General features: G+C 44.9%; 1 protein-coding gene across 2 annotated transcripts; it reads right to left on the bottom strand.

Annotated features, from left to right (window-relative positions):
- Nucleotides 1-5,150: 5,150 nt before the first annotated feature.
- LOC116523875 (transmembrane protein 198-like) lies at nt 5,151-21,804 on the bottom strand. 2 transcript variants are annotated; one of them, XM_032238959.1, is made up of 6 exons: nt 21,600-21,804; nt 20,275-20,382; nt 16,016-16,259; nt 10,630-11,205; nt 9,428-9,576; nt 5,151-5,936 (listed from the first exon to the last, which is right to left on the bottom strand). In XM_032238959.1, the coding sequence occupies exons 3-6, from the start codon at nt 16,200-16,202 to the stop codon at nt 5,790-5,792; spliced, it is 1,059 nt and encodes a 352-aa protein (XP_032094850.1). In that variant the 5' UTR covers nt 16,203-16,259; nt 20,275-20,382; nt 21,600-21,804; the 3' UTR covers nt 5,151-5,789. The 2 variants fall into 2 exon arrangements, with proteins under 2 accessions (XP_032094850.1, XP_032094852.1); XM_032238961.1 differs by lacking the exon at nt 20,275-20,382.
- Nucleotides 21,805-23,103: the final 1,299 nt, after the last annotated feature.

The raw sequence follows: 23,103 nt of genomic DNA, 5'->3' as shown, positions 1-23,103 counted from the left end.
ATGCCACTGTTTCTACACTGCCCCCCACCCTCTGCCAGCTTTGCATCATTGAGAACAATGAAAACAGTCAGAACATTGTAGATTCTACAGCCACAAACTTCAATCCCGCCCACTCCCTCCTACCAATGCATCCTACATAAAGAGAAATAAAAGAAATGAAGCCAGATAGTCTGGTACTTTGACACCTTCATGTCACGCTGCCAATGGGGAAAACTGACAGAATCTCCTCTGGTTTATCTCTGCCATTTTGATTAACTATTGAGGGGAAGATGTCTAACTGCCAAGCCACCATTCCACCAGCTAAAACATGGGGATTAAGAGGAATGCCAAGACAAGGCAACCTGGTGGATTAATTATCCTTTCATGACCCATCCCTAAGCTTCACATTTTCAAGTGAAAAGCAGTTTCAGAGTAGTTATGCTTACATTAGAGCAAGAAGTAATTTAGCCCAGCTCCTGAAGAACAAGGAGCAGGCAATCACAAGTTTCAGAGCCAATCTAGGAAGGGTACAAACACTGTGTGGAAAACCTGTAGTCCAGAAGTGTCTGTCTCATTTACCGCTTCCTTTCTCCTGCCATCTCAGCCAGCTGGCTGGACCTGAAAGAAACCCGATAGGCACTCCAGTCAAGGAGCTGTGCTGAATGAAGGCATCAGTTCTATTCCTACTTTCTAGGAATTTGAGAAGGCGCCATATTGGGAGAGGAAGATACTAGCACATGCGATAGGTCATCTCTAATCTGGTGCCTTTCCACAAGGGCTGAGAAGACCTCGCTCATTGGGAAGGCACGTTGTTCCCACCATTCCAAAGTAACTTGAGTCTGTCATTAATTAAAGCAGTTGGAAGGAAAAGGTCCCACTGGGTTCTCCCAATGTGACTGAAAGCCGTAATGGCTGATTTTATGAGAGAAGCCCATGTGGGCTCCTGCCTGTTTGAATCTTCGCTTTTACATATTATTCCAAAATTGAAATGAGAATGCTGATATGGCAGCAAAATAAATCTAAATCAAGACTCCTAATCTGCATTTCCACAAGCAACCTACAAATTCAATAATCCACTGAGCTGGAAGTAAATTAACTTCGCCTAGTAAATAGGAGACAGGTAGACAGTTGTTTGGGATGGTGATGGTAAACCTTTTTATCTGGCCTTTATTATGTTCTCTCAAGATGGAGAACATAGCTGATATTCCTTCTTCCTCCTATTCTCTCCACAACAACCACCCTGCGAGGTGTGTAGGGCTAAGAGAGAGTGACTGGTCTAAAGTCACCAATCGGCTTTCATGCCTAAGGTGGGACTACAACTCTCAGTCTCCTGGTTTCTAAGCCAACACCAAACTGGGTATGTGATCCTTGTGATTCCTTCCACCCGTAATTCAATAATTTTCATAAATTTTCATCAACTACCATTGGCTCAATCATACCTCCATCATATAGACCTTGAAATTACTGGTTGTTCTAGTCTGGAAGAAAGTCTAGTTTTATTAATAACCATATTAAACAGGGTATTTTTTCTTTTTTGCATTCACGTTGGTGCGTTCCAAAAGTTTCTGAAACGTTGAGCTTAGGGACATGCATGTAAAAACATTACAGATGTGTATCTGCTCCACATTGCAAACAGACATGAGGACTCTAGTAAGGAATCCTGAAGCCTGCTTCAAATTTAATACACGACCAGACAAACACTTTTGCAAGGGTAAAGAGCTGGCTGTTGACCAGATCCTGCAACATTATAAGCAGAAAACTTAGCAAGTGGGAGAGAATGTCTAACCATCTTAAATTTTGGGCTGGTGGCTACTACTTTGTGCTTAGGTTTTGTAATCTATTTTATAATTAAGAGGCAACCAGTATCTATTTCATTGCAGTTTCATAATGAACATTCTTGGCTCCTGCCAAAATTCTGGATTTTCGACATACACATGTACAGGCAGTCCTTGACTTATGACCATGATTGAGCCCAAAATTTCTGTTTGTTAAGTGAGTTTTGCCCCATTTCTTGCCATAATTGTTAAGTGTATCACTGCAATTGATAAGTTGGTTCCACCACAAAACCGGGGACGACAAAATCGCGGTCGACGAAAGCGCGCATTTGACGTCATCACAGCGCGACGAAAACATCGCGCTGTGATCGAAAAATGTACAAATAAAGCGAAAACCTTACCCTAACCCCCCCAAACCTAACCCTAAACCTAACCCTAACCCTTAGCCTAACCCTAAATCTAACCCTAAACCTAACCGTTAACCTAACGCTAAACCTAATGCTAACCTTTAACCTAACGCTAAACGTAACCCTAACACTCTAAACCTAACCCTAACCCTTAACCTAACCCTAACCCTAAACCTAATTTGTATTTTTGTACAAAATACAAATACAAATACTAAACCTAACCCTTACCTTTATGTGAATCGGCTTGCTTTAATTTTAATTTTATTTCAATTTTTAATTTTTTTCGTCGCGCTGTGATGACGTCAAATGCGCGCTTTCGTCGATCGCGCTTTTGTGGAGCGCGGTTTTGACGGGTCACGGATAAGTTAGTAACACGGTTGTTAAGTGAATCTGTCTTCCTTGCTTGCTGGACGGTCACAAAAAGTGATCACATGACCTTGGGACACAGCAATGGTCATAAGTATGAACCAGTTGTCATGTATCTGAATTTTGATCATGTCATCATGGGGATGCTGCAAAGGTTGTAACTGAAAAAAAGTCATGTCACATTTTTTCAGAGTCATTGTAACTTTGAATTGTCACTAAATGAACTTTTGTAAGTCAAGGACAACCTGTATACATACACATATACACATGTTCTCTTATCAGCAATTCCCCAAAACAAGGAGGAGGGAAAACTCAAAATGATTGGGGAAGTTAGAACCAGCAATGTAAAATTGAGTATGGCTCCAAATCACAATTCAGATTGGAGACAAGATGGGAGCAGTTTCAGAGTACCGGTAATTAAATCAACATATGAAGAAACACTGTTTATCCCGCTGGTCTCTTATGAAAGCAGAAGGCAGCCATTTAAATACCCCACAATGCTTCAATTAAACTAGCTTCTCTGTCGTATCAGGGGAATCCAAGGCCCAAGAGTCTTGTGGGTCCAGATGGCATTTCATTCAGAACCCCTCCATATGATGACATCTTTCAAGTTCCCTTGATTTCCTATTCTGCTTTCCCCATCAATTGGTTTAAGACAGTCCAATTATTTACCTTTCTATGAAACAGCCTCTGTGTATGACAGTGATAAAGCTGTGTAGCACTGTGGAAATGGAGAACTACCAGAAAAAAAATATATAATTTTTTTTAATATAACAGTGCCAGTAGGAGCTGAATGAGGGATCAAAAAGAACTCCATATGGAGTACTGAGATTTAATGCAGACCAAAGCCAGATGCTGCTTTAACTGGGATGCAGAACATAAGGCAGGTGTTATAAGCTGCAGAGCAAACACTTCTTTACATCCATTCACTTGAATATTAACGGAGAAAGGCAGATGAAGTACAGAAGTTTAGCTACAGATTCCTATTTAACTCTGCAGAAGTAGCCTCTTTGTCCTGTCCTTCTTATATATATATTTTTTTTTAAAAAAAAAGAGATTTGCAGCAGTTGTTCCAGGGGACACCAGGATGATCAAAGCATTAGCAGATTTTAGCAGCACATTTCTCCCTTATGAAAACCAGAGATGGGTGGAAACAGTGATAATCTTTTGTCTGTGTAGGAACCCCCAGAAACACGAGCTTAATTCACCCACCAAGAACTGATGTGAAGGAGTCAAACAAAGTGTATTTGTGTTAAGTTTTATAAACAGGAACAGTTATAAAACAGTTAACAAACATGTCATAGGAAACAAACACAATAATAAAAAGGTTTCTTGAACAGGATTTGAACCTATGCACAGAGAGTGAATTTGGATAAAAAAAAATATCAGGATTTGAAAATCAGGTGAGTTAGCTTACCCAGTTAAGAGTTCAAGGATTAGGACTCTTATTTTTTTTAATTTTTAATCCTTACGTACATGTTCGTAAAAGCACCATTGTCAAGTTAAATTCAGAAACATTCCAAAGCGTGTATGGCTCTATGTATACTAGAAAAGGCACTCCAAATAATACTAAGAGTTTTATTTGGCATTCACTCTTTGGGGGTTACAAGGGTGGAGGAAGTGCAATCACTTCCTTGCTACATCCCAGTTGATTTCTAGTCGTCATCACCAACTTAGTAAAGGTGAACATCTCATGAAGGTGGCCTGTTCTGCAAATATAAGCTCCGCCTGTAAATTTTATAACCCTGCTGGTCAGACTTTACCACAACAGAGATTAAGAAACCTGTGGCTCTCCAGATGACCATAAACCATAAAGGCTTTTGATGGTGATTTAGATCAAAATCCAATATCTGAAGGACCACAGAAGACCATTCTCTCCACAGACACGATCGTGCCACTCCCCTCCCATTCAGTAAGGTAGATATATGGCATGTTCACATCTGTGGAGGGAATAGGGAAAGACTGGGCTAGTAAGAATGTTGCTACCGTGTTTCCCTAAAAATAAGACAGGGTCTGATTTTCTTCCCCCCCCCCCCAACCCACCCCGAAATAAGCCTTGAGCTTATTTCCGGGGAGGTCTTATTATTATTGAGGTGCAGGAGGCAGCGAGTGTGGTCACCTCATGGCTGCTGCTGTGTTGCAATATTTTTGGGGGAGGGGTTATTTTAGTGCATGCGTTCAAAAGCCCAATTGGGCTTATTATCCAGGGAGGTCTTATTTTCGGGGAAACAGGGTACTCTTCCTGTTGGCTAGAGTTAGTAATCTTCAAAAGGTGATTTTTGACATACGATTTTGTGCAATAATGAGAGTGTCCCAAATAGTTTCAGTCATAATCTTAAGGTCAAATAGATTTCAATGAGAAAGCTGACATCTTGTACATGCTTAATTTTTTTTAAAATGCAATATTACATTTTGAAATTGCTGGGGACCTTTATAGACTATTCTGGGCACCACAGGTGATCATAATTACGGCAAGGGTGAATGTCTGACTATAGCTTTTAAGGGTCCATCTTGGATCTTAGATTAAGGAGAGGACAGAAGAGCAGCTTTCCCTTCTTGAAACAAGCAACCTTAATTGCCCTTTAGAGAAAGGTTAAACTAAATGTAATAAATCTCTTGTGTGGCATATGTACAAAAAATGGCAACACCTTGAAGGAGAAGCACCGCAAATCAGAACACATATGCCATGCGTTTATATTGCAACAAACCGTCGTAAGCTACCATGTGGTTGTATTTTACCCCTGAGTTAAGTTTCTACAAAGGGCAGTTTATCGAGGCCAAAAGAGGCTTGCTTCAGATTTGCTGCAAAGTAGAGCAAATTGCCTTCTCAATCCGGAGAAGGATCCAGGTATGGCTTAGCATTCAGACAGAGACAAAATCAGCTTCAAAGATGGTGACAGACGTCCTAGACACCAGTCCATTTATTCCGGCAAAATTTGGAGGTGGCTGTCAAGATCTTCTAAAAAAACTGCCTTCATTGATAAAGTGGAAATACATTAATGTGTGTTCCTTAAATCCTTTCTCTGCTCCTCCTTTAAGTCACCCGTGGACCTTCCCAAAGAGAGGAAAGGAGACAGACCCATCTGGTTTGAACACTTGAAAAGCAATCTTAAATATAACGGGCTATTCAAAGATGTTTGCAGACAGAAGAGAACATATTAAAGAACCCTGGCCGGCTTGTGCTCTGGTTCTGCTAAAAGCAGAAGGGGGGCGGGGGAGACAACGCAGTAACATGACGAACACACACATACCCACACATTCCTCAGAGGCAACCTTGTGGCGTGGTGAGGGGGACGGTAGAGCCCGAGTCATAATCCAGATCCACCGTGGTATGAGCGCTTGGGCTGAGGTTGCTCAAGGAGGTGCCGGTTCCCAAGTGCTGACGGTCCCGCAGGCTCTGGATGTAACTCTTTGGGGAGCAAGCGGGAAACGAGAGATTATGAGATTACCTCAGGGAAATGGGAACCATGTATTCTCTTCAATAAGTGGGTACCAGCAGGGGTGTGAGGGTGTCGAATGAGGAATTTGCTCACATTTTTTTAAAGCACCTCACTTTTGATGTGAGTAAGGGCCTCCAAAGACAGAACAACAGGAAGGATGACGCGATTACAAGTAGTCCTCGACTTAAAACCATAATCGAGCCTAAAATTTATGCTGCTAAGTGAGTTTTGCCCCATTTTACAACCTTTCTTGCCACAGTTGTTAAGTGAATCACTGCAGTTAAGCTAGTAAAAATGGTTGCTAAGTGAATTTGGCTTCCCCTTTGACTTTCCTTGTCAGGTGGCCTTGCAAAAGGGGATCAGATGACTCTGGGATGTTGCATTTTACAGGGTGTGTCCAATTTTTCAACTTTCAATTTCCAAACATTAGGGGTGCTCAAAAGTTGTGACATGCTTTGGGGATTGTAATGATATTTTGGTTACTTTAATGTAATTTAGATGCGCTTGGTAAGTAACTACATAAATATAACTTTTAAACATTTTGCTTGGTTCATTATTCCAACTGCCATAAATAGGAACCAGTTGTCAAGCCTGTTGATCATGGGGCTGCTGCAGCAGTGGTGACTTTTTTCAGTGCTGTTGTAACTTCAGTCAATAAACGAATGGTTGTAAGTCGAGGACTATCTTTATTTTTTTTTATTATTGATTAGATTTTTTTTATCCTGCCATTGTTAATTTATAAGTATTCAAGGTGACAAACATATTATATATAATACTCCTTTCCCCTCCTATTTTCCCCACAGCAACACAGCAACGAGAGGTTGAGCTGAGAAAGAGGGATTGGCCCAAGATCATTCAAACAGCTTTTCATTCTTATAATGCTGTTCATTATTGGTTTGTCTGTTCATTAAATTTATATTGTTGCAACAAGAGCCAGATTGGTGTAGTCTACGATGCTGGCCTTCCAGGAGACGCTGAGTTCTAATTCTACATGAAAAATCATTGGGGGATTTTGGGCCAGTCCCTCTCTCTCAGCCCAACCTACCCCTCAGGGTTGTTGTTATAGGAAAAACAGGAGGAGGAAGGAATATTGCGTGTGTTTACCATCTTGAGTTACTGATAAAGTAATAAAGGTGGGTTCAACATCTAAAAATAAAATAAATAAAATAACAGTTCCTGCATTTTCAGCAGGGCTCCTCTTTCCCACAAACTTTACATATAAAATAGAGCTACAAAAACATCTGCATCACAGATCAAAACTTTAGAAAAGAACCATACTGAAGTGTAAAAAGAATTTCCCTCAGCTCCAAGTATCAGGGATCCTGACTTCCCTCTGCCATGAAAATAGCTTCCCATCCTGGTACTTCCCCAGTTGTACAGGTAGTCCTCAATTTACAACCACAACTGAGCACAAAATTTATGTTGCTAAGTGAGAAATTTGTTAATTGAGTTTTACCCCATTTTACAACATTTGCTAAGTGAATCACTGCAGTTGTTCAATTAGTAACATGGTTGTTAAGTGAATCTGGCTTCTCCAGTGACTTTGCTTGTCAGAAGGTTGCAAAAATGAGATCACATGACCCCAGGACACTGCGACTGTCATAAATGGGAGTCAGTTGTCAAGCATCTGAATGTAAATCACATGACCCTGGGGATGCTGCAATGGTCATAAGTATGGGAAATGGTCATAAGTCACTTTTTTCAGAGATGTAACTATGAATGGTCACTAAGCAAACTGTTGTAAGTCAAGGACTACCTGTATTGGACTTCCATTACTATCCTTCCTAAACCACAATTCACACGGAAAAAGCCAGGTTGTGAAACATTGCCCTAAAGTTTTAAAATTGGTTTCTTTGTATCAGATTCCAGGAGCTGTCCCAACATTCATTATTCAATAAACACAGAAATCTATCTATCTATCTATCTATCTATCTATCTATCTATCTATCTATCTATCTATCTATCTATCTATCTATCTATCTATAATTGTGTGTGTCTGTGTGTGTCTGTGTGTTCCAGCATAACTCTGGAACGCCTCGAGCAATTTCAACCAAACCTGGTACACAGATGACTTATTCTCTGGAAACAAATACTGTGGGGGGGGGGGTAAGACACCCCTAACACCCCTCGGGATGTGTGTTCTGTTCAGGTACAGCATGTTCTGCCTTAAAATGGCTTCTACTGTACTGCCGTAAAATGGCTTCTGCTGTGGAGTTGCCATGGTAACGGCTTCACAGTGCTTCACAAGGGGGGTCCCTCTGGTAAGGGGGAAAAACCCAACATTAGAAATTGCGGCAACATTCATGGAAGGAGGGTTGGGATAAATAAATACCCGGGCAGTGCCGGGTTATCAGCTAGTGCTAAATAAAACAGGGAAATCCAGTACCTCCAGAGTACAAATTACAAAAGTCAGAATTTCTTCTTGCCACACATTGCAGTCACCATCAATCTCAAGACAGATCTAAACTGAGATTAGACACTGAGTGACGGAATATGCTCCTAATATGACTATATTACAATCAATTGCCTGTTTATATATTTCAAAATTTGGTAAGCTGGTTCCTCATTAGTCTGAGTGGCTCACATCCCCCAAAACATATGAATGACAGACAAAAGTTTTGCAGTTTTAAACAGAGAAAACCTTTTGGGGCTCTTCTAACTCTTAAGGTTCCATTATGAACCCAAATATGACTATATTTCCAATCAAAGCAAGGAGAGAATTTAATCAATCTATTCAGAAGGTCCTCTGGGCAAAACCAGGAACCCTTTGGTGCTCTCGGATGGCAATGTTCCCAGAATGAAGAGAAAAGAGGCCCTCCCATTCATAGGCCCTTGGGTCAAAGTAAGAAAGAAATCTTTTCTTCCTACGAAACACATGATGGTAAAATAGCTATCGGGCACATTAACCGTCTTGACTATCAACTTATTTAAGAGCTGATTTGCTGCTCTTCAAATCAGGAATATTTTCCAAGGGCCTTCTGTAATACTTGAAAGCCAGCGCTGATGTCTTATTATATCAGCATAAAATGAATAAAATATGGAATGATTTTGATACATTTTATGCTGCTGTAATAAAACATGGATGCAAGACAGTTATCAATTAAATTAGCTTCTGCATACAGCTAAGAGGTGTGTGTATATGCATGCATGCAAGAATATATCTATATGTATTTGCATATATGGAGGGCACATTGAAGCACAAATAGAAAAAATGAAATAACAATCTGGCTGAGAAAGTAGATCTTTTGGAGCTGCAAAGGCAATGAAGGAGGAGCCAAGCAACTCTTCATAGGAAAGGGATTCCCAAACAGGCACAAAAGTTGATCACTGTTACTATTTTTGGCACCCCAAAGCCATTCTGGAGAAAGCTTGGGAGGCTCCATTGGCTGAGATGGTGGGATTGGCTTCCTAGAAGCAAAAAGAGGAAGGGGCGGAGCAGCCACTGGTCGCAGCTACTCACTGGTGCGAGGACGTCTCCGGCACAGCGTTTGATGGCACTGGTCTTGTGCCGGTAGGAGCCTTCCTGTGGAGCTTGGCACTGCCTCTTTTTGGCTTCCCGCTGTCGAATCCGTAAGAGTTGCAATTGCTTCTGGCGCCGATTCAGGACCACTGGGTCATAGAAAAGAGACGTGAGACTGGATGATGGAGACTTAGCTTAAAATCCCACTTGGAACCAGCCTAGCCCAGTCCCATTCTGGGGGGAAAAGATAGGTTGAAAGAGAAGCTTTGATTCAGACTATGGCCTCTGACTTATAGGTTTTGGAATTTGTCTTGTCTCTACTCCTTCCTTCCTCCATCTCCTTCAAGGGCAGAAAGGCTAAAAATATCTGTTCTGTTGTTATTATGCTGCATTAAAATTCCTAAAAATCTCAGCTTCCTTATAGATCAGGAGAAAAGGCAGAAGTGGTTTCTTCCCACCCTCCAACTATTAGCTACCGTATCTTTCGGAGTATAAGATGCACCTTTTTCCCTCAAAAAAGAAAAAAGGCTGAAAATCTGGATGCATGTTATACACTGGACACCTCCTGAAACCCCGCCCCCTTCACCAAAATGGCCATGCAGAACCTTTAGGAGGTTTTCAGATTGCTCCTTGGGGCTGGGGAGGGCAGAAATGAGCAAAAAATGGGCCCAACTGTGGGGTTCAATTGTGGTTGTAAGTCAAGGACTACATGTAGAGGCAGTGGGGTATATTCAGGGGCAAAATAGGGAAAGGACAGCAAGAAAAAAATGAAATGGTCTGTTACACCCTAGGACCCTGATGCACGCATGCTACAGGTGGCACGCAGGGCCTTCTCTGCAGGTACGCAAACTGTCACCACAAGGCTCCATCGCGCATGTGTGGGGGCAAAGCAGGAGACTCATGCGCATGCATGGGGGTGGGGGTCGCACATGTATGCGTGTATGGTGGGGGTGCATTGGGAAGTCACATGCATGCGTGGGGAGCGTGGGGCAGCCGCACATGCATGCGCAGGGGCGGGAGGAGCACAGGGGGTCATGCACGCATGCTCAGGGTGCAGGAAGATTGCATGTGCATTGCATTATGGGTGCACGCATGCACATGTGCTTTCAGCACGCGGTGACGAAAAGGTTAGCCATCGCTGCCCAAGGGGTCCATATTCAGCTAGGCCTACTCCTTCAGTCAGATCCAAGATCTCCACTCACCGTCTGTGTGGGAGAAGCCTTCAGCAGTTACTTTCCACTGCAGCAGGACGCCCATCAAGGCGAGGGCAGGCCACGTAGCCAGCACTGCCCAGCCGCACCAGCAGAGCAGGGAGGAAGGGGCCAGACGCAGGCGGTCGTAGACATGGTGGCCCAAAGCCAGGTTCTCCACCGCATAGTCCAAGCAGAGAGTCAGAACAGCAGCCCCAAACACGGCTGTGGAGATCACCGTGAGGACCTTCTGCCAGCGCAGTGCCAAGACGGCACCTAAGAGGGACAAACCCAGCAGGGCCCCGGCAGGGACCCACCCGTTGGGCAGTTTGTAGAAAGGCTCGGTGGCTACCAGCCCAGCGGTGGCCACTAGCAAGCCAAGCAGAAGCCCTGTCAGGAACAACCCTACGGAGTGCACCAGCATAGTAACCAAGCCGCACAAGACTCCGATGCCCAGGGCAATGCCAGCGCTGACCTCCAAGCTGAGCTGGGTGTCCAAGATACGCTCCTTATAGCAAAGCAGAAAGATCACAGCGGAGCCGAAGAGGAGGCCGGAGAGAAACATGATGGCCTTGAAACACCGATACCCTATTGACAGGAAAGAAGGAAGTGAGACTACCAAGGCAAGTGGTACACATTTTATGAATAGAAGGACATGTTAATAGGGCAACTGAAGAAACATTACATCCAAATACTCATCAGGGTTCAGTTAATTTTCAATAGTAAGAAAAATGCCCAGAGTAATCAGCTGTTTCTTTTTTAAAAAAAAAACCCTGGCCTTTTTGTCATAATTATTTAGAACAAAGGTTTCATTTGCAATGTGGACTTGCCACTATCATTATTACTATAAAACAATTTTTGGAACTTGATGTTATTTGAAAGATACGAAGGACACTGGAGCTCACTGGAGCTTGGTTATTTAGCTCAATGGAAGCATGGGTTGAAAAGGGGGAAACATAATGGATGACTTTAAAACAACAGCCTTTTTTAGTGATTCTTTTCTGGTTATAGCTCAAGAGAATAAGAATAAAAGACAATCTTTTGCTCTCACTATGCACTCCAATTGAACTACTAGCACCCAGAACGGATAATTTAAAAAGAGAAAAGATGGTTTTGTTTTTCTTCAAGATGAGAATTACCTCCATTCCTCACAGTGGAAGAAAGGGTGGAAAAACTGATGGAGCTCGCAGAGGTAGTCAAATTTATTGCTTTAATCAAAGAAAACATCTAGTTTTGTTTCTATTGTGTTTGGAAACTCCTTCACAACTTGTTGCTTGGGACAGAAAAAAAACAAATGATTTTGGGGATTTCCTAATGAGGTAAATCTGTTGTTATAGAAATGACTAATAAACTAAGTATGCAAAAGTAAAAAGATGAAGCTGAACCCTATTATTTTTATTCTACTGCACTGAAAAAAGTTGGATGTGAACACTTTGTTCTTCTTTTACCCCTACCCCACACTTCTCTTTTTCCCCTTTCTCCATTTCCCTACTATCTTTATTTTTATTTGTTTATTATAAAATTTGGTAAAAATTGATGGGGGGAAAACAAATAAGGTGGTTTTTTTTTTTTACTACTTCTACTCTAGTCCATTCTGTGTCTATCTTTCTTCACTTGTTTGCTATATTAACTGATCTGCACCCTTTCCCATGTACTTGTATCTAGCTGCAACTTCTTATGACCATTTTCTGAGGTAAAGAATTACTAGTCGTCTCCCCTCTTCTTCTGGTTTCTTGGTGAGACAAGGCACCCCTCCTTTCAAGGTGGATATGGGGTACGTTGAAAAGCAACTTAGCAGGTCTTCCACTCCAACAGTAGAGAATATTTGTAGCTCAGGGTTGAACTGTGGGGCCCTTGGTACTCTCAGAGCTTGATTTTTTTATTGCAAATGTTTCATGACCAAACTAGGTAACATCAACAGTGCTAAGAGGAAATGGGGTTTGTTCTAGCACTGATGATGTTACTTAGTTGGGCTACAAAACAACTGCAAGAAAACAACCAAGTTCAGAGAGTGCCAACAATCCCACTGTTACTTTTCAACAAAATTCAAATAAACCTTTTCAGGAACTGCAAGACAGTCTCCATTTCATAGCCTAAAGCTTCCCTTCCTTATGAGAGCAAGGCATTAAATCACGGAGAAACCACAACCTTAGAGACTCCTTTCCCAGCTGTTAGTGATGCTTGCTGGGAATTCTGAAAGTTGTTGTCCTAACAGATATCAGGCAGCAACTCTGCTAACATAGATTCACAGGTTTGGGTTAGGTTGGTTTGGTTTATTAGATTTATATGCCGCCCTTCTCCCAAGGACTCAGGGCGGCGTACAACATTAAAAGAAACACATAATACAAAAGTTTAAAAAAAATTAAATAGAATATCCCAAACAAACCCAATAAGAATTGACAATAACATTTTTTTTAAAAAAAAATCAAATTAAAATTAACAATGATCAATAATTTATTTTGTTTTGTTCAGGCCAGGCTGGCTTGCTGGAAAAGTCAACTTTTTAGGGCACGTCAGAAGGACCGGAGGTCGGGGATTATACGAAGCTCCGGAGACAAATCATTCCAGAGGGAAGGCGCTCCCACAGAGAAGGCTCTCCCCCTGGGGGTCGCTAGCCGACACTGTCTGGCTGACGGCACCCTGAGGAGGCCAACTCTGTGAGATCACACTGGACGGTGGGAGGCTACCGGTGGCAGTAGGTGGTCTCACAGGTACCCTGGGCCTAAGCCATGGAGCACTTTAAAGGTCATAATTAGTACCTTGAATCGCACCTGGAAGACAACCGGCAACCAGTGCAGGCTGCCTAAAAGGGGTGTAACATGGGGGCACCTAGGTGCCCCCATGATAACCCGCGCAGCCGCATTCTGGACCAGTTGAAGCCTCCGGGTGCTCTTCAAGGGCAGCCCCATGTAGAGAGCATTACAGCAGTCCAGGTGAGAAAGGACGAGGGTATGAGCGACTGTGCACAGAGCATCCCGATCCAGGAAGGGGCGCAACTGACGTACCAGGCGAACCTGGTAAAAGGCCCCCCTGGTCACGGCCGTCAGGTGTTCTTCTAAACTAAGCCACATATCCAGGAGGACGCTCAGATTTTGGGCCCTCTCTGAGGGGGCTAAAACTTCTCCCCCTATCATCAAAGATGGAACAAGATGCACAAATCGGGATGACGGAAACCACAGTCACTCAGTCTTGGAGGGATTGAGCTTGAGCCTGTTCCTCCCCATCCAGATCCGCACAGCCTCCAGGCATCGGGACATCACATCGAGGGCATCATTTGGGTGGTTTGGGGTAGAGATGAAAAGTTGGGTATCATCAGTATATTGATGATACCATACCCCAAAACCACGGATGATCTCACCCAGTGGTTTCATATATATGTTGAACAGGAGGGGTGAGAGAACCGACCCCTGGGACACCCCACAAGTGACGCACCTCGGGGTCGATCCCTGCCCTCCAGTCAACACAAACTGTGACTGATCCGACAGGTAGGAGGAGAACCACCGTAAAAAGGTGCCCCCCACTCCCAACCCCCCGAGTCATCGCAGTAGGATACCATGGTCGATGATATCGAAAGCCACTTAGAGGTCTAATAGGACCAGGACAGAGGAGCAGTCCCTGTCCCGGGCCCGCCAGAGATCATCAACCAACGCGACCAATGCTGTCTCCGTGCTGTATCCGGGCCTGAAACCCAACTGAAACGGATCCAGGTAGACAGCTTCATCCAGGGACTGAGGAAGCTGACGTGCTACTGCACTCTCAACAACCTTCGCTACAAAGTGAAAGTTGGAGACCAGACAATAGTTGGCTAAAGAAGCTGGGTCAGGGAAGGCTTCTTAAGGAGGGGCCTTAAGAACCCCTCTCTCAACGAAGCATTGGTAATCGCCTGGAGCCAGCCTCGTGTCACCTCCCAGGAAGCCGAGACTAACCAAGAGGGACACGGGTCCAGCACACAAGTGGCAGTGCTGAGTCTCCCCATAATCCTGTCAATGCCCTCGGGGGTCACAGGATCAAACTCATCCCAGATGGTCTCCACAAGATTCATCCCCGTCGACTCGCCTGAATCCACCCAGTCAGAGTCCAAGCCTGTCCGGATCTGAGCAATTTTATCCTGCAGATACTGAACAAATTCTTCAGCCCTACCCTGCAAGCGGTCTTTCCCAGCTCCTTGGTTAAGTAAGGAGCGGGTCACCCTAAACAGGGCGGCTGGGCAGTTATCTGCAGACGTGATAAGAGCGGAAAAATGTTGCCGTTTTGCTGCTTTTATCGCCACTAAGTAGGATTTAATATGAATTCTTACTAGTGTTCGATCAGATTCAGACCGGCTGGCCCTCCAACTACTCTCTAGGCGTCTTTTCCGGTGTTTCATCTCCCGGAGCTCCTCGGTAAACCAGGGAGCTACCCAGGATCAACACCGGGTCAGAGGCCGCAAAGGCACAACACGATCCAAAGCCCCAGTGGCCGCCCTATCCCAGGCTTCCACTAGGGCTGCGGTCGAGTTGTGAGCAAGGGATTCAGGAAAACTCCCAAGCTCCATCAGGAACCTTTCAGGGTGCATCAGGCGCCTGGGGCGGAACCATCTAGTTGGTGATTGGAGGGGTAGCAGTATGGAAGTCAAGCCTTACAGTTAAGAATAATTTCAGTGATTGGAAAGCTAATACATGAACACTGGAAACAAAAGTTTTTGCTTTGTCATCTTCCAAGCTGTGGGAGATCTATCCGATAAACTAGCTAAAATATTTTTCCCAATTACCTGTAATAATATGTGCATCTCAAGAATATGCAAATAATGCTCCAGAAACTGTAATTCTGAAATTATTTTTGACCGGGAGCTGTATGACAGACAAGTATTACACATCCGGCTGGAGCTTCTATGCAGGGGTGAGATTCAGCCAGTTCAGACCAGTTTGGGTGTTTTCGCCCTCCTGGAGGCTCAAGGAAAGCCTCTGGGGAGGGTGAAAAACGGGTCTCCCAGAAGTCCAAAAACGGGTCTGTTTCCAGCCTCCAGAGCCCAAGAGAGGCCATTTTCACCCTCCCAGAGGTTTGAGGAAAGCCTCCAGAGCCTGGGGAGGGTGAAAATGCCCCCCATCATGAGGAGGCTGAGGAGGCCATGGCCCCCATGGGCACAACCACCCAGCAACCGGGCAGAGAACTAGTTGATAAAAATTTTCGAATCCCACCCCTGCTTCTATGTGTAAAAGAAAAGTTTCAGTCAACAGGAAAATGTACACCTTGCCTTTCGGAAGCACCATGCAAACCTTCTGCCTCCCTACTCTATAGAAAGGTATTTGTTCAAATCAAGCCATCCTTATTACCCAAGAGGAAGCTGCTAAAAAAGAGGAGCTGGGGATCATTTAAGGAGCAGCTTGCAACAAAAATGTCCTCCTTCCCTTCTACTCACCAAAACAGCAGTAAGCCACTCCAAAGATGCAGCAGAGAGCACAAACCACGCAGGGCACCACTTCATAGTGCCTTTCTGAGAGGAGACTGCAAGGGTCCAAGACGGGCTCAGTGGGCTCTGCTGCCCCTTGATTAAAGCCCCGGGGATCAAGAGTAACAGCAACCGGTAGCAGCAAGGTCGGATCCATGCTCAGGAGCCAGGAAACAGCTCAGCTTGCCAGAGCCATCCAAACAGAAAAAGCAGCCTAGGGAGAGAATTTTGTCAGGGCAGGAAGAGAATCCTCCTAACTCCTCTTCCCACAGTTGCGCAATTAGGACCAAGACCCGGCCGACGTATTATGTTACACTACACCCCAGGGGTGGCATTCAGCAGGTTCTGACCAGTTCTGGAGAACCGCCAGCGGAAATTTTGAGTAGTTCAGAGAACCGGTAAATACCACCTCTGACTGGCCCCGCCCCCATCTATTCTTTGCCTACCGAGTCCCAGTTAATCGGGAGGGAATGGGGATTTTGCCGTAGTCTTACCCTGCCACCCCCACCAAGCCACCCCCACAGAACCGGTAGCAAGAAAAATTGAATCCCACTACTGCTACACCCCATTGTAAATTTGATTTCCATTGCAGTCCTCAACTTACAACCATTTATTTAGAGGCTGTTAAAAGTTACAACAGCAGGGGAAAAACTAATTTATGACCATTTTTCACACTTATGACCACTGCAGCATCTCTGTAGTCACACTATCAAAATTCGGATGCTTGGGAAAGGGTTTGTATCTATGATGGCTGCAGTATCCAAGGGTCATGTGGCGACCTGATAAACAAAGTCAATGGGGAAGCCAGATTCACTTAACAACCATGTTACTAACTTAACAACTGCAGTGATTTGCTTAACTGTGGCAAGAGAGGTTGTAAAATGGAGCAAAACTCACTTAACAACTATCCTGCTTAGCAACATAAACTTGGGGCTTAATTGTGGTCGTAAGTCAAGGACTACCTGTATTAACTTAGCTTGGTGTGTGAACCCAGCTCCAAACTTTCTTGAGTTTGTTCAGGTCAAGCTTTCAAGAAAACTTGAATGTGAGGCTGAGGCTTCATCTTTAAAGATGCATCCCTGCCTGCCCCTTCATTGTCTCCCTTTCTCCTCTGGTCTCCTGCAACCCTGAGCCTAAAGATTGGTGGTTTTTTTCAGCCCACCCATCATTTGACAGTAATCACAGGAAGCGGACCCTTTTCCTGAATGTTGATCCTTGCTCTAGGAGGTGTTTCCTGCTGTGCCCATCATTCTTTCTGCCCAATGCCTCTGATAGTCCTAGAAGTACTCAGGGGAAGGAAAGATGCTGGGTGCATCTGGAATTTCCACTCTAGGGGTTTTGCTATGAACTTCATTTAGCTGACAAAATGTCAAAGAGGTGAAATGGATATGATGAAGCCACAAGCAATTGCCTTGGCATGAGGCACTTGATATTATTCTTAAAGCTGGCTCTTCCCATCCCTGACATTACCCCCAAGGCAGCTGCATGGCATGTTTCTCTGCCACTTTCGTCTCCCTATCCCCAGTCAGGGAATTGGACAACAGCCCTACAAAAAGAGGGATATCTGGGGCAGAGGGAGATAAAGAGTATGGCTTCTTTTCATGCCTGATGCAGCTCCACTTGGGATTGGTCGCTGTTTTTATTTTTTTAAAGGAAAGGATAACACTAAAACATAATGTCCAGAACTGGAAGCTGCGTAGAATTGGTTGGAAGACATTTATAAAAATATTTTAAACACGCAAATAAAATGACACCGAAACGTTTATGATGAGGTTTAGCTAAAATGTCAATTCTCCAGCAAACACTGATGACAAATTATTTAGTTTTCTTTCTTCAGAGTGTTGTCCAAATGCAGCAGTCCTTCATGATTGTGTTTCTGGAATTCCCAAGCACTGCAGCACATAGTTAGTCCTCGATTTACAACAGTTCATTTAGTGACCAAAGTTAAAACCATGATTTAAAAAGGTGACTTCTGACCGTTTTTCACACTTATCATTGCAATATCCCTGTGGTCACATGATCAAAATCTAGTTGCTTGGTGTATGAATATATCAATATAAATAGGACTGACTCATATTTGTGATGGATACAGTTTCCTGAGGCCTTTTGATCACCTTTTGTGACCTTCTGACAAGCAAAGTCAATAGGGAAGCCAGATTCATTTTAATAACTGTATCGCTTAGCAATGGACATTTTGGACTCCATTGTGATCTTAGGTTGAGGACTACCTGCAGCAAAAGTGGCTGGGAATCCAGGATCCTTTGTCCTAAAGCAGGGGTGTCAAACTCAAGGCCCGCAAGCCAGATCTGGCCCTTGGGGTGCTTAAAACTGGCCTGTGGGGCCAGCCTAGAAATAGCAAAGGACTGGTCCGCTGTGCCTCTGGCAGCCAAAACAGGGTGTGCGGGGGGAGGGAGGGCGTGATGCAGGAGGCCGTCCAGGCTGAAAACAGGGCATGGGGGGCCTGACCCACAGAGGAGAACTACAATGCTGACCTGGTCCTTGAAGAAATCCAGTTCAACTCCCCTTTCCTAAGGCATGAAAGACACAAGGTTCCCTGTCACCAAAGGAAAGTGCTGGGCTAGATGGACCATTTGGTCTAGTCTAGGGGTAAGCAACCTGCAGCTCTGGAGCCGCATGTGGCTCTTTCATCCCTCTGCTGCGGCTCCGTTGTCCAAAATATGCGTCACAATCACCCATGTATGACACCCGCCAGCATGCAATTTACTGAGCTTTTCGATCCCAAAAGGCCAACCATGGATAAATCCAAGGGGAAAAAAAGTTTCAGAAGAAAACAGAATGTTTAATTCAACGACATATGCTAGTTTTGTGGCCGCTCAGGAAATAATCAGGTATGGGAAGAGTTTTGTGGCTCCCGGCGTTTTCTTTTCTGTAGGAAATGGGTCCAAATGGCTCTTTGAGTGTTTAAGGTTGCTGACCCTTGGTCTAGTCCAATGTGGCTCCTCCTAGGTTCACATGAGCCCAACCACCTTATTTCTTCACACCCCAAACTTCCAAATCCTTCCCTTCTTACTCTCATTGCCCAAGAGTTAAATTGTCCCCACCATGCAAGCGTGAATAATCTCCCCACCCTAGCTAGTTATTGACAAAACGCCTCACTCTGCAGCCCTCTAACCAAATCTGGCAACTATCACAGCAAATCCGAGCCAGCGTTTATGCATTCAAACTGGAATCTCTCCTCTCATCCCCGTGGAAGTTTATAAGGACATTTAAATTCAACGGCTATTGAAATCTGGTCATCAGCCAGAAGTTTGGAGTCCTATTCCCAGCTCTGTCACGAAAAGGGGAAGCTTTGTTAATTGGAGCAGAAGGTAAAAGTGGGAGCCAGAACTTCTGGGCTCTCTTCCCAGCTTCAGAGGGGGACGGTATCCACCATTGTTCAGATGGGTCTTATTTAGAGAGGGGAGCAAGGCAAGGAAATGTAGGCAATTCAAGACACCCAGTAATTAAAATGTCCATAATCCAGCATGCTACAGCTCCTAATACCTCCATTTATTTCCCTGCAGGATCATCTTCTACTTCTACTCAGCTTTTTCAGCTGACTTCACTTTTACTTAACTATTTACTTTCCATTTTTAGCATTTCTGACACTGCTCAAACAGTCAGCTCAGACAAACATCGATCTTCATGGAACTTTTGAGAGGGCTATATAGAGATACTCTAATCCTACTTCAGCCACACTTTTGTAAATAAAAATACTCTGTAAAATATGGCATCAGACTTTTTTGGCGGGGTGGGGTGGGGTGGGGAGGGCAATCAGGGGAAAGCAAAAAAAATTGATTATTTTCAATTTTTAAAACAATCCTCTCCCTCAGAAATGCACTTATGAGGAGGCTCTTAGACTTTGAATAACTTCTCCTGTGCAAGATAATCAAATAACTAAGGCTAGTTCTGAAGTTTTAGGGCTTACATATTTCATATATAACCATAGCAGATTATTCCTGTCTCAAAATTACCCTTTTTTCTATCCATAATCATGCAAGGAAAGGATTTCTAAGGTCTTCAAGATTACCCCAAGCCTGACAGGGAGGCACAAAATAAGTTTTAAGCAATTGGCCCCACAAAAATCAGACATTTTTCCTTTCAGGGAAAGCAAGCCCCTCAGAATCCATGTCTAAGGTAGCAAAAGATTACAGTTCATTGAACAAGGAAGAAGACAGTATGAAAGTATAGGAAGCAAGAGATTATTTGAAGTAAACTATGATTCTTACCTCAGTTAATTTAAGTCAGCGCTTAAACTTCTAAGAGAGACCTTTGAGCTGGAAGGCACTATCTCACATCCATACATCCTCCTTTTGTGAAACTTTCAAGTAGGAGGCCTGGGGAAACACACATGTGCCACGTTTCGACCTGCAGCTGAACCAAATGGGTCTTCCTATTTTGGCTTCATATGCTTGCAAACAAAAAACATCTGCGGAGGTCTCCTTTTCTCCACCCGCGGCTCCTATCCCAGATAGGAATTGGGCGCTGAGTTTTAATGACACATCTCCCTTCTGGAATCAAAAGTCCAGCATCATCCTTTTCAAAACACTCCCTTTAACGCGCATCCAGGGAGGAAGAGAAACAGCTGGGAGGCTGGGAAGGGATGGATTAGTAAACCATTCTCAACTGTTTAGGTTAGGGTATGCAGCGAAGTTGCAAAGCAACAGTTACGCAGCCACGTTACAAACGGGATTATTTATTTATTATTATTATTATTGGTTAATCTTTGGTGAGATTCACAGGCTTTGGGGCTGGTTGGTAGCTCAACAGCTGGAGTCCTAACCAAGGACCTAGGAAATGTTAAGGTAGGATATCAGCTGTTCCAAGTAGGGTGTTTTTTTGTAGAATCAGAACGTTCAGGTAAATTTTCCAAATAGCGAGGTAGCCCTTGGGACAACACACAATTTCTTTTTCCACAGTCGCTCAACTTCAATTTGCAAGTCCTGGTGGTTGTTGTTGTTGTTGTTGTTATACAATTGTATCACAGCGGCCAGTTATTTCGCCGGATTTGGCATTGGTTACTAGTCACTATTATTACTACTAATAATAATTGGGTAGTAGTAGTAGTAGTAGTAGTAGTAGTAGTAGTAGTAGTAGTATGTTTCTTACTGTTAGTTTAAAAAAACACGCCTTTGGTCCCTTTAAAAGTTTAACTCGCAGAATGCTTTTTCCGCGGAGTCCACAGGAGAAGCTCCTTCCATCACGAGCAGGATCAAATCCGAGCCCTCCACCCTCTTGGAAAGACCCCCCTCCCTCCTCTTTCCTCCAGTCACGTGCCCAAGTCCAACTTGGCAAATTCCCCCCCCCCCCAAATCTCCGGAGGATGATGCAAAAACCCTTCCCCCGAAACTCCTTCTCGCCTCTCCTCCAAACCAGCAAAGCCAAGGAGAGAAACCCGGTCCCTGGCAGGACAGCCAAAGAGGGAAGGGATCGCCGATGGTAGCAAGGGCTCGGTTTCATCCACGGCCATCAGAATTCGCATCCACATCGACGGGAAACCCAGCATAACAAAGTTGGGGATGGGGGGGGGGGGAACCTCCATGCTAGAACTTACCAGTCTGTGGAAAGGTTCCCAACACCGTGCACAGCCACGACCGCTCCGCAAAAGCCACATTCCCCCAGACTCCACCCCTGCCGGAGACTCCGAAATGGACGGAAAAGAAAAGAACGAGCCCTTCCCCGGAGGGTCGAAAATGCCCCCCCCCCCGTTGCAAACTGGCCGAAAGAAGCCTTCGCTTCAGCGACAGCTGAAAAGTGACCTCACGAGGCGGGGAGGAGGGGCCAGCGGAAAAGTTGGTGGGGGTGGTGGAAAGCGGCTTCGGGGGGGGGGGCGAGGTGTTCGGCGCCTCCTCCTGATTCCTGACGAGGAAAGGAGCCGGGCCAGCCTTTCTCTGCTCTTGAGGGGGGACCCGCTTCTTGGGCAGCATCGGTTGGAAAAATGCCTCCCCCCCACCTCGAAGCCAAGCCGGGAACACCCCCCCTCGGCGACCGAGGTGGTTCCTTCCAGCCGGAGAGAATCGCTCGATTGTTTTGCAAAAAGAAAGGCGCGATTTAAAAGCCGGGCGTGATTTGCGTGCGAGGAGTGGAGCTTTGCTGCTGCTGCTGCGGCGGGAGCCGAGCCGTTGCAAAACGGTGGGAAAAAGCGGGGCTTGCTAACTTTTACCTCGGGGCGGCGGCTGCGTCGATTCTTGCTTTCCTGGAGTTGGGAGCAAAGGGGATGCCTGGCCGCCCACCGCAGCTGCGGGCTTTCTCTCGGCACTCCAGCCCAGAGTCTTGTGGAAGAATCTCGCCCTCGAACGAGAGAGAGCTCAGCCCGACGGCTGTGCATACGGCCTCGGCTCCAGGAATGCGGCCTCGGGCTTCGGAGCTGGCCAGCTGTCGGAACAGCAGGTGCCTCAAACCAAGGCAGCCTCCGACGCAGGACAAGTGGTGTCTAGCTAAGAGGGGAGATGGAGGATGCGGGATTGCTGGGGCAGGTGAACCCCAATAATATCCCTGGCCTGCTGTTTAAAGGGGATATCGGCCCCCTTTAGATGGATCTCTGCACATGCTTCATCAGGCCAGAGGTGGTACCCAAAGGACTGTTTAGGTCTCCTGCGTTTGTTCATCAAATGCAAAGGTGGCCACAGTGACTACAGGTGGTCCTCGACTTACAACCATTCATTTAATGACCCTTCGAAGTTACAGTGGCACTGGAAAAAACGGCTTATGACTGTTTTCACATTTACAACCATTGCAGTATCCCCATGGTCATGTGATCAAGATTGAGATCCTTTCTAGTAGTAAATCTATCCTGCTGAGTTCCATAGTAACTCAGAGACAAGATGTAGGGAAAGTGAGACACTAACTCCTGGATATTCTGGCTGGGCTGTTCCCAGGGGTGGGATTCTACCAGTTCGGACCAGTTCAGGCAAACAGGTAGCTCCGACCATCAGCTGGGAGTGAACTGGTTTGCTCCGACGATGAAGTGGACCTGCCCACCCGTCCCTGCGCTTAACTCACCTACATCTTCTCAGCTGAGTTGAGCAGAGCAGCAGAGTGGATTGCCGCACTTCAGC

This window comes from Thamnophis elegans, chromosome 2, assembly GCF_009769535.1.
Source record: "Thamnophis elegans isolate rThaEle1 chromosome 2, rThaEle1.pri, whole genome shotgun sequence".
Lineage (NCBI taxonomy): Eukaryota > Metazoa > Chordata > Lepidosauria > Squamata > Colubridae > Thamnophis > Thamnophis elegans.
Note: the sequence above shows the minus strand (reverse complement) of the source record. Positions and strands in the feature narration are given on the sequence as shown.